General features: G+C 40.0%; 1 protein-coding gene across 1 annotated transcript in view; it reads left to right on the top strand.

The window, feature by feature from the left end:
* SLMAP (sarcolemma associated protein) overlaps positions 1 to 15,395 on the top strand; it is a 109,658-nt gene that overhangs the window by 49,912 nt on the left and 44,351 nt on the right. Inside the window, 1 exon segment of the mRNA XM_017894173.1 lies at positions 12,149 to 12,208. Coding sequence (XP_017749662.1) covers positions 12,149 to 12,208 — 60 coding nt within the window.

Here is a 15,395-nt window from a genome sequence, read left to right on the forward strand (position 1 = left end):
TCTTTTTTTTTTTTTTGAAACAGAGTCTTGCTCCATTGCCCAGGCTGGAGTGTAATGGCGTGATCTCAGCTCACTGCAACCTCCACCTCCTGGGTTCAGGCAGTTCTCCTGCCGCAGCCTCCCAAGTAGTTGGGATTACAGGTACCCGCTACCAAACCTGGCTAATTTTTTTTTTTTTTTTTTTTTTTTTTGTAAAGATGGGGTTTTACCATGTTGGCCAGGCTGGTCTCAAACTCCTGACCTCAGGTGATCCACCCGCCTTAGCCTCCCAAAGGGCTGGGATTACAGGCGTGAGCCACCATATCCAGCCTTCTTCTTAAATTTTAAGACAAATCGCTTCTGGAACTGTTTTTATGAAAAGGCACAACATCTTCTATAGCAAGAGTTACTTTAACTGATTAAATTTTGCTGCAGAAATAACTAACCTTATGGACGTCTGTATTATTAAAATTGGGAACCTCACAGAGCCTCTCCTGTGAGGTTCTATGTCTCTATTTCTGTTTTGTTAATTATTTCAGAAGGGAAATAGTTTTCTGGTTTGAATGCCGATTATAGTAATTTGTGTCATGATATTCTAATCTCAGTTTCTTCGTCATATTTGCCCTTGGTGATCTTTTAGGTAGCGTTAGCTCATTTCTATTTATGATGTTTAGAATTCAATGAGAGGGATCTTTATGTGAATTCTGATGCACTCTCTCACTGGCAGTATGATTGTGGGCAATACTGGACAAATTGACCTCTTTAAACCTTGATTTCTTCATTGATAAAGTGGGATGGTAGTATCTGTCTCATCGAATTATGAAAAGTAATTGAGATCGTATTTACTAAGTGCTCTAAGTAATGCATGACACACTGAAATGTACATTAGTTAACAGGCAGAAAACATGTTGGAGAGGTGTAGAAGCTGTGCATAATTACCAGTATGCATGCTATTTAAAAAATTTGGTGTCAGGCACATTTTTTTGATGTCCTAGTCATAACATTTTCTTAATGAAACCCAATTTTGAGACTTAGAAATATTTTCCAGGTTGGCAGTTACAGCAGCAGATTGTCTGGTTCTTTTATATTCACTCCCTCCTCTCTTCCAGTCAGTTTGTTTCAGATCCCTAGGAAACTGACATCAGTATCAGATAGTCTGTGCTATTTGGGTTTATCTTCTGCTTTAGTGTTTCAATTAGTTGTAGCTGTCAAGTAAGGAAAATGGCTCTTTAGCTTTAAGGACTCAATCCATTCTTGGCACAGCTGTCTCAAACTTCTGGGATCAAGTGATCCTCCCAATTTGACCTTTCAAAGCATTGGGATTACAGGCATAAGCCACCATGTTCAGCCTCCTTTGAACTTCTTTTGAATGTATTGTTTGCATTGTTTCTCGTTTTTTATTTTATGCCACATAGTAATATGGTTAGTATATAATTTATTTCTGTCAACCAAGAAGTAAATTTGGTTCTCTCTGTTCAGTCTTTGACAAGATTTGAGAGTCTTCTGACTAAACTAAATGCTCAGATGATGGTACTTAAATGTCAAACATATTATACTCTCAGTTCTACTCCTTGGTAGGTTCCCTACAGAGATGCCTGTGTATCAGGTACAAATTCAAGAATGTTCATAGCAGCATTATTCACATTAGATCCAAACTGGAAACAGCCAAAAAGACCCTCAGTAGTTAAATGCATAAATACACTGGGGCATATTGGGTGGGAAAAAAGCCTGACACAAAAGAATACATACTATTTAGTATTCCATTTATATAAAGTTCAAAATCACTAAAATCATATTATTTGGTCATGTATATTTGGGTAGTCTGACTATAAAGAAATATAAGAAATTAAGTACCATGAAAGTCAGGATAGGCTGGGCTCAGTGGTTCACACCTGTAACCCCAGCACTTCAGGAGGCCGAGGTGGGTGGAACACGAGGTCAGGAGTTTGAGACCAGCTTGGCCAACATAGTGAAACCCCATCTCTACTAAAAATACAAAAGATTAGCTGGGCATGGTGGCGGGTGGCAGGCGCCTGTAATCCCAGCTACATGGGAGGCTGAGGCAGGAGACTTGCTTGAACCCGGGAGGTGGAGGTTGCAGTGAGCTGAGATCACACCACTGTACTCCAGCCAGGGAGACAGTGCGAGACTGTCTCAAAAAAAAAGAAAAAAACAAAAAACAAAACACAGAATAGTAGTTACCTTTATGGGAGAGGAAAGGGATTTTATTGGAGGGGAGGGCTTCCTCCCTGTGGGGAGGGCTTTAGGGGTTGGTAGGATGGTTCTGTTCCTGACTTGGGCTACAGTCACATAGATATTTGCTTTATGAAAATGTATTAACCTATACCTTTGTGTTTTATGTTCCTTTTTGTATATCTTTTTTTGTTTGTTTTTTTGTTTTGTTTTGTTCTTGAGACTGAGTCTTACTCTGTTGCCCAGGCTGGAGTGCAATGGCACGATCTCAGCTCACTGCAACATCCGCCTCCCAGTTCAAGCGATTCTCCTGTCTCAGCCTCCTGAGTAGCTGGGATTGCAGGTGCATACCACCACGCCCAGCTAACTTGTATTTTTAGTAGAGACAGGGTTTCACCATGTTGGCCAGGTTGATCTCGAACTCCTGACCTCAGGTGATCCGCCCTCCTCAGCTTCCCAAAGTGCTGGGATTACAGGCATGAGCCACCACGCTCAGCCTTGTATGTCATTTTTTATAATAAATATGGTTTAAAAATAGTGGAAAATGAATAATCACCTCTCTAGAGTATCCCTCAAAAAAGAGAGTTTTAAGGCCATGTGCAGTGTCTTATACCTGTAGTCCTAGTACTTTGAGAAGCCAAGGTGGGAGGATCGCTTGAGTTCAGGAGTTCGAGACCAGCCTGGCCAACACAGTGAGACTGTATCTCTACAAAATAAAATAAAATAAATTAGCTGGGCATAGTGGCACATGCTTGTAGTCATACCTGCCCGGGAGGCTGAGGTGGGAGGATCGCTTGAGCCCTGGAGCGTGAGGCTGCAGTGAGCCATAATTGCACCACTGCACTCCAGTCTGGGCAACAGAGTGAGACCTTATGTCAGAAATTTTAAAAAAAAGAGTTTTAGGGCTGGGCTCAGTGGCTCAAGCCTGTAATCCCAGCACTTTGGGAGGCCGAGGCAGGCAGATAATGAGGTCAAGAGGTTGAGACCAGCCTGACCAACATCATGAAACCCCATGTCTACTAAAAATATGAAAATTAGCCGGGTGTGGTGGCGTGCGCCTGTAATCCCAGCTACTCAGGAGGCTGAGACAGGAGAACTTCTTGAACCCAGGAGACTGATGTTGCAGTGAGCTAAGATCATGCCACTGTATTCCAGCCTGAGTGATAGAGCAAGACTCCATCTCAAAGAAAAAAAGAGTTTAAAAAAAAAGAAAAGCCTTCTACTGTGTCTCTGTTTCAGTTGTACCAAGTTAGATAGGTCTTTCAAGACCTGCAGTTATCATGACAGGAAAGTTCTTTCTTGAATCTCTGAAGGGGTAAAGTCAGAGGCAGAGATCTCTGATATCACCTCTATTGTATGTATTACACTTGTGACTCCCAAAGCATTGAGGTCTCTACACCAAGTTGGAGACTCAGTGGTTACAGACTGTTTTAAACTAGATTATTTATTTATTTTTGAGATGGAGTCTCTCTCTGTCGCCAGGCTGGAGTGCAGTGGTGCGATCTCAGCTCACTGCAACCTCCACCTCCTGGGTTCAAGCGATTCTTCTGCCTTAGCCTCCTGAGTAGCTGGGATTACAGGCACGTGCCACTATGTCCAGCTAATTTTTGTGTTTTTAGTAGGGATGGGGTTCACAGTGTTGGCCAGGATGGTCTCGATCTTGACCTCGTGATCTGCCCACCTTGGCCTCCCAAAGTGCTGGAATTACAGGCATGAGCTGCTGCTCCCGGCCAAAATATATTTTTTCTTTATTTACAAGCCTCTAGTGATTCACAAGATTTGAAATATAACTTTAAATAATTTCAGTAGTGATAATAGCAGCTAATTAGCCAGGAGCAGTGATACATGCCTGTAGTCCCAACCAATTGGGAGGCTGAGGCCAGAGGATCACTTGAGCCTGGGAGTTAGAGGCTGCAGTTCACAGTGATCATGCTGTGAAAAGCCACAAAGCCACATTACTCCAGCCTGGTCAATGTAGCAAGATGCCATCTCTTAAGTAAGTAAATAAATAAATAAATAAATAAATAAATAAATGCAGCTAATCATTATTTGGTACTTATAAACCAGTACTGTTCAAACTTTTTATATATATTAATTTATTTAATCATTTTTTAAGATGAAGAAACACTCAAATAATTTTTTCTTTTGACCCCTTTAAACATAGATGCTCAATTGATTCATTCCACAAAGATTAATTAAACATGTATGTACCAGGCATTATTATAACTGTTGGGGTTATTAGAAGTGAATAAGACAAGAAGGCTTTGCCTTCATGGAGTTTACATGCTCTTGAGGAGACAAAAAGTAATAAACCAAAAAATTAATATGTTAGGAAGTGATGAGTCCACTGAAGAAAACAAGACTGTAAGGGGATAGGGAACAATAAAGGTAGTATGTGACTGAACAGAGAGGGGACTAAGCTGAGTTGTATGTGTGTCTGGAGAAAGTATGTGAAATAAAAACCATATGAAATGCTAAGACTGAGATTGGAGTTTTAGAAGAAATCAAACACCTTTTTAAAATAAAAGGCCAGATAGTAAATACTTTAGGCTTTGCAGGCTGTAAGGTCTCTTGGCAGCTACTCAATTCTGCCATTGTAAGGAAACTTAGCCATGGACAGTATGCAAATGAATGGACCTGGCTATGTTCCTATAAAACTTTATTTGCTAAACAGGCAGCAGGTTGGATTTGGCCCAATGGGGGTATAGTTGACTGTCCCCTGGGGTAGATCACAAGGGACCTTTAGGTCATGGTAGGAACTTCAGATTTTGTTTTAAGGGTGAGAGAGTGAGTTTTGAGCAATAAATTACAATCTTCTGATATATGTTTATAATTTTTGAACAGGTCAGTATGTAGATCTTCAACATACTAGAGAAAGACTAGCTTTCGAAGTCTGTGTTTATACTATTTTATTATCTGCTATGTTCATGTAACAAGCATTTGCAAACAACTGTTATGTGTCAGAAGTGTGTTAGGAATTAAATTATTAATAAAATACTTCTCTACTTTCACCAGACCCTAAATTCCTGTATTTCTCTCATTTATCTTGGTAATCCACAGTGAGTGCCTGGTGCATAGTAAATATTTGAAAGAATGAGTATATTCCCTCAAGGAATTCATAGTACTTTGGGCAAGGTAGACATAATGAATAGTTGCAATATACCTTAAGAGAGATAAGAATGAAGGAATGGAGGCTTAGAGAGGAGAGATTCCAAACATATTTAGGAGAAAGGAAGAGAAGATAATTTCAGTTTCAGACATGGTGAGATTTAAGTCCCTGTGGTATTTCTGGGTGAAGATGTTTGGAAAGTAGTTGGACAATGGACCAGTAGTGTCCTGGGGCCGAAGAATGCTAGACTTGACATCACCATTTAGAAATTACTCAAGGTAGTTAAAGCCATTAAAAAATGTTGTTGTTCTTGACAGACATCTTAAAAACTAATGCACATACTTAGATTATAATCAGAGAAAGGGAAAGGCAATAAAAGCCTAAGAAGGAAGGAATGAACAAGCACATAAAAGTAGGAGTGAGTGGCATCCTAGAAGTTAAAGCAGTAGTGTTTCCAAAGGGAGGCAGTAAACTTGATTAAATATGGTGAATGGACCCATTCGTAGTAAAATATTATAAAAAGCATAAGTCACAAGGACAAGAGAATGGGAGAGAAGACTATAGCGGATAATAGATGCCAGCAAAATTTTGGAAGATGTGAAACATACAGTTGAATGGTAGGAGATTTGGGTTTCCACCTTTTCTGAAGGCCTGCAGTCGGGTAAAGGAAACCTCAGAAAACCAAGTCAAAACTGTGGCTAAGAGGCACTTAATACCTGCCAGGTAGGGCAGGAATGCATGGTTGCTAAAAACAGGATTAAAATTTATATAAGAATAATCTGGGCCGGGCGCGGTGGCTCAAGCCTGCCAGCACTTTGGGAGGCCGAGATGGGCAGATCACGAGGTCAGGAGATCGAGACCATCCTGGCTAACACAGTGAAACCCCGTCTCTACTAAAAAAAAAAAAAAAAAAACAAAAAATTAGCCGGGCATGGTGGCGGACGCCTGTACTCCCAGCTACTCGGGAGGCTGAGGCAGGAGAATGGCGTGAACCCGGGAGGTGGAGCTTGCAAGTGAGCCCAGATCGCGCCACTGCACTCCAGCCTGAGTGACAGGAGCAAGATCTCCATCTAAAAAAAAAAAAAAAAAGAAATATGCTGAACTATTTTCTATTTTTCTTCTTTTTTTTTTTTTTTTTTTTTTTTTGAAGCAGATCTCTGTGCCTAGGCTATAGTACAGTGGCATGATCTTGGCTCACTGCAGCCACAACCTCACAGGTATCGATCCTCCCACCTCAGCCTCCCAAGTAGTTGGGACTAAGGGCACACATCACACCCAGTTAATTTTTCTATTTTTAGTAGAGACAGGGTTTCGTCATGTTCCCCAGGCTGGTTTCGAGCTCCTGGGCTCAAGTGAACTGCCTGCCTCGGCCTCTCAGTGTGCTGGGATTACAGGCATGAGCCACCACACCAGGCTCATTTTTCGTATTCTTCTCCATGCAGACAGACAAGTATCTCTTTACTTATTGAGAAAGACTAAAAGTTTGCTCTCTGGAGGCTGAAATGGAGAGTCTGTAGACTGTGGTATTTCAGATACGTCTGAGGGAGCAGGTCTGAGCATCTCACTGTGGGGAAAAGTGGGAGAGTTAAACTGAACCAGAATGCTGGCCAACAGGCTTATACTCCCCAGAAAGGCAGTTACAGGGCTCTACTCCAGAGAAACCAATCAGACAAAGAGAAACACATACTGATACTCATATTTGAACTGTGCTATTTAAGCACTTTGGGAGGCCAAAGTGGGCAGATTGCTTGAGCTCAGGAGTTCAAGACCAGCTTCGGCAACATGGTGAAACCCTGTCTCTACAAAAAATGCAAACCATCAGCCAGACATGGTGGTGTGTACCTGTAATTCCAGCTACTTGGGAGGCTGAGGTGGGAGGATGGCTTGAGCCTGGGAGGTGGAGATTGCAGTGGGCAGAGATCACGCCACTGCACTCCAGCCTGCGTGATAGAGCTGGACCTTGTCTCAAAAAAAAAAAAAAACATAAAAAAAAAGTCTCCCAACAAACTGCCACTGTGTGTTTTGGGTGTAATAAGCCCTGCACACGCATATAATAAGACTTTGTCAGCTTCTTATTGCCTTACCCTTGAATATGAAGAGAAAGCCAAGATCAGACTTTTGAGGAAATTCTTTCTTGACAAAGAGATCAAACCCAAAAAAGAAAAAACACAGAAAATGTGAGTAGGGAAGAAATAGGAAAAGGTAAAAGTAGAACCTTTTTTTTTTTGAGACGGAGTTTCACTCTTCTTGCCCAGGCTGGAGTGCAATGGCGCAATCTCGGCTCACCACAACCTCTACCGCCAGGTTCAAGCGATTCTCCTCCCTCAGCCTCCCGAGTAGCTGGGATTAGGGGCATCCACCACCACGCCCAGCTAAATTTGTATTTTTAGTAGAGATGGGGTTTCTCCATGTTGGTCAGTCTGGTCTCGAACTCCCGACCTCAGGTGATCGGCCTGCCTCAGCCTCCCAAAGTGGTGGGATTACGGGCATGAGCCACCACGCCCGGCCAGCTTGTTGTTGTTTTGTTTTGTTTTGTTTTTCTGAGACAGAGTCTTGCCCTGTCGCCCAGGCTGGAGTACAATGGTGCAATCTTGGCTCACTGTAAACTTTGCCTCCCAGATTCAAGCAATTCTCCTGCCTCAGCCTCCTGAATAGCTGGGATTACAGGCACGCATCACCACGCCCAGCTAATTTTTGTGTTTTTGGTAGAGACGGGGTTTCACCATGTTGGTAAGGCTGGTCTCAAACTCCTGACCTCATGATCCGCCCACCTCGGCCTCCGAAAATGCTGGGATTACAGGCATGAGCCACTGCGCCCAAGAAGCAGAAATTTTAAAAAATATATAAAAAATATATATATGTGTGTATATATATATATTTTTGAGACGAATTCTCGCTCTGTTGTCCAGGCTGGAGCACAGTGGCATGATCTCGGCTCACTGCAACCTCTGCCACCCGGATTCAAGTGATCCTTCTGCCTCAGCCTCCTGAGTAGCTGGGATTACAGGCGCCCACCACCACGCCTGGCTAATTTTGTATTTTAGTAGAGCCGGGTTTTCACCATGTTGGCCAGGCTGGTCTCGAACTCCTGACCTCAGGTGAACTACCCGCCTTGGCCTCCCAGTGTGCTGGGATTACAGGCATGAGCCACTGCACCCAGCTTAAAAGTATAATTTTTGAAGTTTTATGGATGAAGCAAGATAAAGATGGTATTTTTAAAAGGAGCAGGGAGCAAATAGAATTTTGAAAACTGAAAATACAATACCAGATTTTAAAACTGTAAGAAGATTGAGGAGAAAGTAGAGGAAGTGTCCCAGAAAATATAAGAAAAAGTCAAGAGTTTTGTTTTGTTTTATTTTTTTCGAGAAGGAAAATTAAAGAAAATTTGGGGTTTAATCCTAGAGATCTAATATCTTAATAATGAATTCCAGAGGGGGAGAATAGCGGAGAGCGAGAGAATGGAATAATTTATCAATTAAGTAAAATACAAGATAATTCCCCAGAAGTGAAAGGTATGAGCTTATAAACTGAAAAAAAAAATGCACTGAGTACTTAGCACAATATATTTTAAATGACCACTCGTTAAGCCAGACACAGAATGTCATATGTTGTATTGTTTTATTTATATGAAATATCCAGAACAGGTAAATCCATAGAGATAGCAAGCAGATGTGTGACCGCCAGGGACTGGTGAGGTGGAGATGGGGAGTAAATGCTTAATGGGTATAGGGTTTTTGTTTGGGTAATGAAAATGTTTTGGAACTAGGCACAACATAGTGAATATACTAAATTCTACGGCATTGTTCACTTTAAAATGGTTGTTTTATGTTATGTGAATTTCACCTCATTTAAGGAAAAAAGAGACTACACACTGAGGAATATGAAATTTAAGAACACCAGGAATAAACAGAAGATTCTGAAACCTTCTAGAGAGAAACAAAGGATATCATATAGTCTTAATAAGCTAAATTTATAATATAGTGATAAATAAGCCATGAGATCTTTTTTTTTTTTTTTTGAGTGTCGCTCTTGTTGCCCAGGCTGAAGTGCAATGGCGTGATCTCTGCTCACCGCAATCTCCGCCTCCCGGGTTCAAACAATTCTCCTGCCTCAGCCTCCTGAGTAGCTGGAATTACAGGCATGCACCACCACATCCAGCTAATTTTGGGGTTTCTCCATGTTGGTCAAGCTGGTCTCGAACTCCCGACCTCAGGTGATCCGCCCACCTCGGCCTCCCAAAGTGCTGGGATTACAGGCATGAGCCACCGTGCCCGGCCAAGCCATGAAATCTTAATGGCTCAACTAAACAAACATTTATTTCTCATTCACACTACATGTCCATGGTGAGGAAGACCACTCTACTCCATATTGTCACTCAGAGATCTAGACAGATGGAGTCTTTACTATCTTACGATGTTGCTGTCTCAGCATACAGCTTCTAGAGTTCCTGTGGTGGGATAAGGTGTAAAAAACGTGTATTTTCTCTTAAATGCTTTGGCCCTGGCTAGCATCAGTCCTATGAATCTTCCTCAGTGCTAGGGAGTTGGGATGTGCAGTCCTCCCTGATGCCCAAACAGAACAGGCAAACCAGGTGTTGCTGAGTGTAAGAAATCCCTACTATGTGTACTGAGGAACAGGATTCAGGCTGTATTAGACTCACCTTCTGGTTGGAAGCTAGAAGACAGTGGAACAATGCTTTCAAAATTCTGACGCAAACGTATTTCCTGTAGATTTGTGTATCTAGTCAAACCATCAATCACATGTGAAGGTAGAATGCTAACATTTTCAGAGAAGCAAAATCACAAAGTATTTAACTTCTGTTCACCCCTTTTCAGGAAATTATAAGAGGATATGTTACAATAAAACAAAAGAATAAAACAGAAGGAGGAAGATGGGGATATATAATGTGATAAATTACTTGGTGTGTTTGACAGTATTGAAAGTTGTATGGTTCTGTGAGAACTTGGGCTATGTTTGAAATATATACAAATTAATAAAACAAAAAAAGAAGCATTATAAATTCTGAGTGTACTGAAGGCCATACAAGGAAGGAAATATAATTGTAGCATACTATATGACTCATTATATAAAATAATTTTTCAATATAAATGCTGAGTATGGGCCAGGCACAATGACTCATACCTGTAATCCCAGCATTTTGGGAGGCTGAGGCGGGTGGAGGTCAAGAGATCAAGACCATCCTGGCCAACATGGTGAAACCCCATCTCTACTAAAAATACAAAAATTAGCTGGGTATGGTGGTGTGGACCTGTAGCCCCAGCTACTCAGGAGGCTGAGGCAGGAGAATTATTTGAACATGGGAGGCAGAGGTTGCAGGGACCTGAGATTGTGTCACTACACTCCAGGCTGCACTCCAGCCTGGCGATAGAGTGAGACTCCGTCTCAAAACAAAAAAAAAAGGACTGGTTATAGATTGACAAACTCTTGAGGATGGTAGTAGAAAATGGCAAAGCTTAACCATGTAAAATAGATTGTCAATAAATATCTAAAATGGAAAAACAAAAAATCAATATGTTATTTAGAAATATAAATGTAAGTATCAGAAGAAATGGCTAAAAGTTGTAGGAAGTGAATTTTAGGAATGGAGTGACGTAGGACAGAGGACAGGTAGGACAGCCTACATTATACATGTTAATCAAAATCTGTTACTTTCTGTTTTTGTTTTTGGGTTTTTTTTTTGTTTTGTTTTGTTTTGTTTTTTTTGAGATGGAGTCTCGCTCTGTCGCCCAGGCTAAAGTACAGCAGCACCATCTCTGCTCACTGCAAGCTCCGCCTCCCGGGATCACGCCATTCTCCTGCCTCAGCCTCCTGAGTAGCTGGGACTACAGGCGCCCACCACCATGCCTGGCTAATTTTTTGTATTTCTAGTAGAGACAGGGTTTCGTCGTGTTAGCCAGGATAGTCTCGATCTCCTGACTTTGTGGTCCGCCTGCCTCGGCCTCCCAAAGTGCTGGGATTACAGGCGTGAGCTACCACGCCTGGCACCTCTTTCTGTTTTTAAAAAGGCAGAGTCAAAGTGCCACATACTGCAAAGAGCCTATGAGAAATGAAAATTAAGAAAAGGAGCCATGGGCATTGAGAGACAAGAGGCTATAATGATATTGGAGCAGTTTCAGTGGTTGAGTGGTGGGTGTAGACCAAGTTGCAGTTGGTTGTAAAGTAAAAGAATAGAAAATTTTCTTCACATATATTGCAAATGAGTAAATTGAAGGAGACTAACTGACATGCAGGAATAAATAAGGGGACACAGACTAGATATATCTTCTTCAATGAAATGTAGAATATGAAAATATGACTTTAAATTATAAAGAAGTAACATTATACGTTTACAGAGAATCCCCCATAAAACGAAACAAAATTTTTTTATTTCTTTGAATAGTTAGCTTTTCTAAAATGATTTATTTACTGAAATACATTATATAGACATCTCTGCTGAATTATGTCAGCAGAGAACAGTAAACTATTGGTATAACTTAATTTTTATTACTTCATTTGAATAAATACCTTTTCATAAATCATTTATTTTAACTTAATAGCCTTGATCTAAAGAGGATTGCTTTGATTATTTCTTCTGAGCCCTTTTTATAAAAAGATCTAGGCTTTTAAAATAAGGTGAAAATAAAAGGCAGATTGCCTGCCTGCCCCTAGTTTTCTGCGTTAATGTGATTGCTCCATCATAGTTCCAGTTCTCTTAGTTCCCCTTCCAGATTCAAGTTTTTATTCAAGCTTGGTCATAGGAGTAATGTTATCATCTTTAAATTTGGTCATGGAATGTGTTACACTGCCCAGCTCAGGGAAATGCTGCTCAGTTTGGGCTTGGATGGTAACGTTTATTTTCCTTGGCAGAGAAGCTGATCGTCGAAGGGCATCTAACCAAAGCGGTAGAAGAAACAAAGCTTTCAAAAGGTTTGTTTTCTGTTTTTTCTATGTTTTTTGACAGTTCTTTTGGATAATGAAGGTTAATATATATTTTCAAGGTTATAGTATTTTAACCATCCGTTTACTTCTTATAGCTCACAAAATAGCAAGCCAGTAAGAGTATCAGATAATGTATAAAATAATTAGACTTCTGTTTTAAGAAGGGTATCTTAACTGGAATGTGTCTTTTTAAGTGGATGTATATTTATGTTTTTTTGAATGTTAGTACTTGGTATAGGTTTCTTTAGGTATTAAAGATTTGTTGCAATCTCCCTCACTCCCAGCATTAATTTCAGCTTTGATCTCAAATTTAAAAAAAAACACAATGTAAATCTTTTGTGATACAACTTAAGTGAAACATGCTTGCAGTTCTTTTTTGGGAGTTGCTGTACCTTTAAAATCTCTTATGATGTTTAATTCCTTAATTTTGGGCATCTCAGTTTGATTTAAACAAAATTAATGACTTTTGTGAATGTAGAGTCTTCTTATATTTTATAATGAGTAGTCCAGTAATGGCCCAAAGTAGTTTATTGTGTTAATTCTGTTACAATTGTCAGAGAAGAAAAGTGAGTTTTAAAGCACCATATTGTCAAGTCACTTTTATACATAGGGAAATTAGGCAAATAAATTTGGTGGCATGTGTTTATCATAGTAGAACTTTCATTAGACTATTCCAGTATAAAATTTAAAACTAGATTCACAGTCTTTTTGGCCAGTTAAAACATTGGGTTATAAAAGTTTGAGATACTTAATTTTAGTACATTCTATTTTATTAAAGTAACTGGATTCATTTGGCTTTTTTAACCATTTAAGAGAATGGTGTTATTTCAGATATCTCATGGTTTCCATTCTGAATTTTGTGCACAGCAAATGCCATATTTGGGGAAAAAATGCACAGAATATGCATCATTAATATTGTTCTGGCAAACAGGCATTGAGTTTCAGAACAGTGAACTATTTTTAGTACATATGGCAATTTTTTTCACCTTATTAAAGTGAGATGAGAACAGACCTTAAAATAGCTTTTACCTCACCATCCAAATACCTATTCAGATTAGTTGGTTGAATAGCCAGCACTTTGAAGTAGAGCCTTAGGGAAAAAAAAAAAAATGAATGCTTCTTTAATTAAAATGTCTTGCTGTCTTAGCGCTTATATTTAATGCATTCTAAATTAGAAAATATGTTCTTGAAATTATGTTGTGTCATTATTGGAAAAGTTTTGTGCATTACTGATTTCCCTTTTTAATTGTTTTTATCTTATTGATACATAATGTGCGTATTTTCAGGATATGTTTTACAGTCTGATACATTCGTTTAATGTATCAAGATCAAATCAGAGTAATTAGAATATCATCACTTTAAATATTTATCTTTGTATGATTTCCTTGTAAACCTGACTGTAAACTGTTTATTGGAAGTTTTAAAGAACATGCCTTTTGATCCAGCAATTCCACTTTTGGGTTTTTAACCTGTTGTTGTTGTTGTTGTTGTTGTTGTTGTTGTTGTTGTTGAGACGGAGTTTCGCCCTTGTTGCCCAGGCTGGAGTGAAGTGGCACAATCTCAGCTCACTATAACCTCCACCTTCTGGGTTCAAGTGATTCTCCTGCCTCAGCCTCCTGAGTAGCTGGAATTATAGGCACATGCCACCATGCCCGGCTAATTTTGTATTTTTAGTAGAGAATGAGGTTTCACCATGTTGGCCAGGCTGGTCTCAAACTCCTGACCTCAGGTGATCCACCCACCTCGGTCTCCCAAAGTGCTGGGATTACAGGCGTGAGCCACCATGTCTGGCCTGGGTTTTTAATCTTAAGGAACAAATTGGACTAATGAGCAAGAATGTTTGTTTCAGTGTTGTTTAAAAGCAACAAGAGGAAAGCATTAGGGTCCATTAATAAGGGTATTTATTAAATAAATTATGGCAAATAAGTCCATGTAAATGAATAGAATATGTTCTTTAAGGATGATAATACAAATATAAGCTTTATATACTCAGGGATTTTTCTATCAGTAGCGAACATTTTACTAGCATCGTTCACAGTTAATATGCAAAGATAGGTTAATCCTTGTAACAAACTAGATGGCTGAAATAAGTTACGTTTTAAATCGCACTATAAAGTGTTTTATTTTGGATTTGGCTAAATTGTCTTTAATTGGCAGTGTTTTTGGTGGAATTTTCTTGTTTGGATTGAAAATATCAATTGCCATAAATGAACAAATTACCAATGAAAATATAAATTGCCATAAATGAACAATTACCAACTGTTACCAGTCTTACCTCTTCTCTTACTTCTAGAACATGTATCACCTAATGCAAAATGTACTTTCTGTTTAATCTCTAACTCAACTTGCAGTCATTACATGTCAGCTTTGGAGGTAGAAGTAGAAAGAATATATGTAGCTAATTCTACCACTAACTAGCTGTACGCCCTCAGGCAACTTCAGTTCTTTAAACCTCAGTTCCCTCACTTGTAAAGTGAGATTGACAAAATGTGAGCCACCACTCATGGCCTTGTGTTTCATTCTTGAATAGATTTGATTTGCCTCTATGTAACTATAGTATCAGGACACAACATTGAGGATCCATGACTTGACTTGCTAAAAACTTGCTTTCTGGCCAACCTCGGTGACTCACACCTGTAATACCAGCACTTTGGGAGGCCAAGATAAGAGGAATCACTTGAGCCCAGGAGTTCGAGACCAGCCTGGGCAACGTAGCAAGACACTGTCTCTTAAAACACACACACACACACACACACACACACACACACACACTTGCTTTCTTTTTTTTTTTTTTTGGAGATGGAGTCTTGCTCTGTCGCCCAGGCTGCTGGAGTGCAGTGGCGCGATCTCGGCTTACTGCAAGCTCTGCCTCCAGGGTTCACGCCATTCTCCTGCCTCATCCTCCCTAGTAGCTGGGACTACAGGTACCCGCCACCATGCCCGGCTAATTTTTTGTAGTTTTAGTAGAGATGGGGTTTCACTGTGTTACCCAGGATAGTCTCGATCTCCTGACCTCATGATCTGCCTGCCTCGGCCTCCCAAAGTGCCGGGATTACCAAACTTGCTTTCTTAATCAGAGTAGATATATGCTTTCAATCATCCTTTAAAATATATATGTGTGTGTGTGTGTGTGTGTGTGTGTGTGTATATATATATATATATATATATATATATA

This window comes from Rhinopithecus bieti, unplaced genomic scaffold (genome assembly GCF_001698545.2).
Source record: "Rhinopithecus bieti isolate Rb0 unplaced genomic scaffold, ASM169854v2 scaffold_21649, whole genome shotgun sequence".
Classification (NCBI taxonomy): domain Eukaryota; kingdom Metazoa; phylum Chordata; class Mammalia; order Primates; family Cercopithecidae; genus Rhinopithecus; species Rhinopithecus bieti.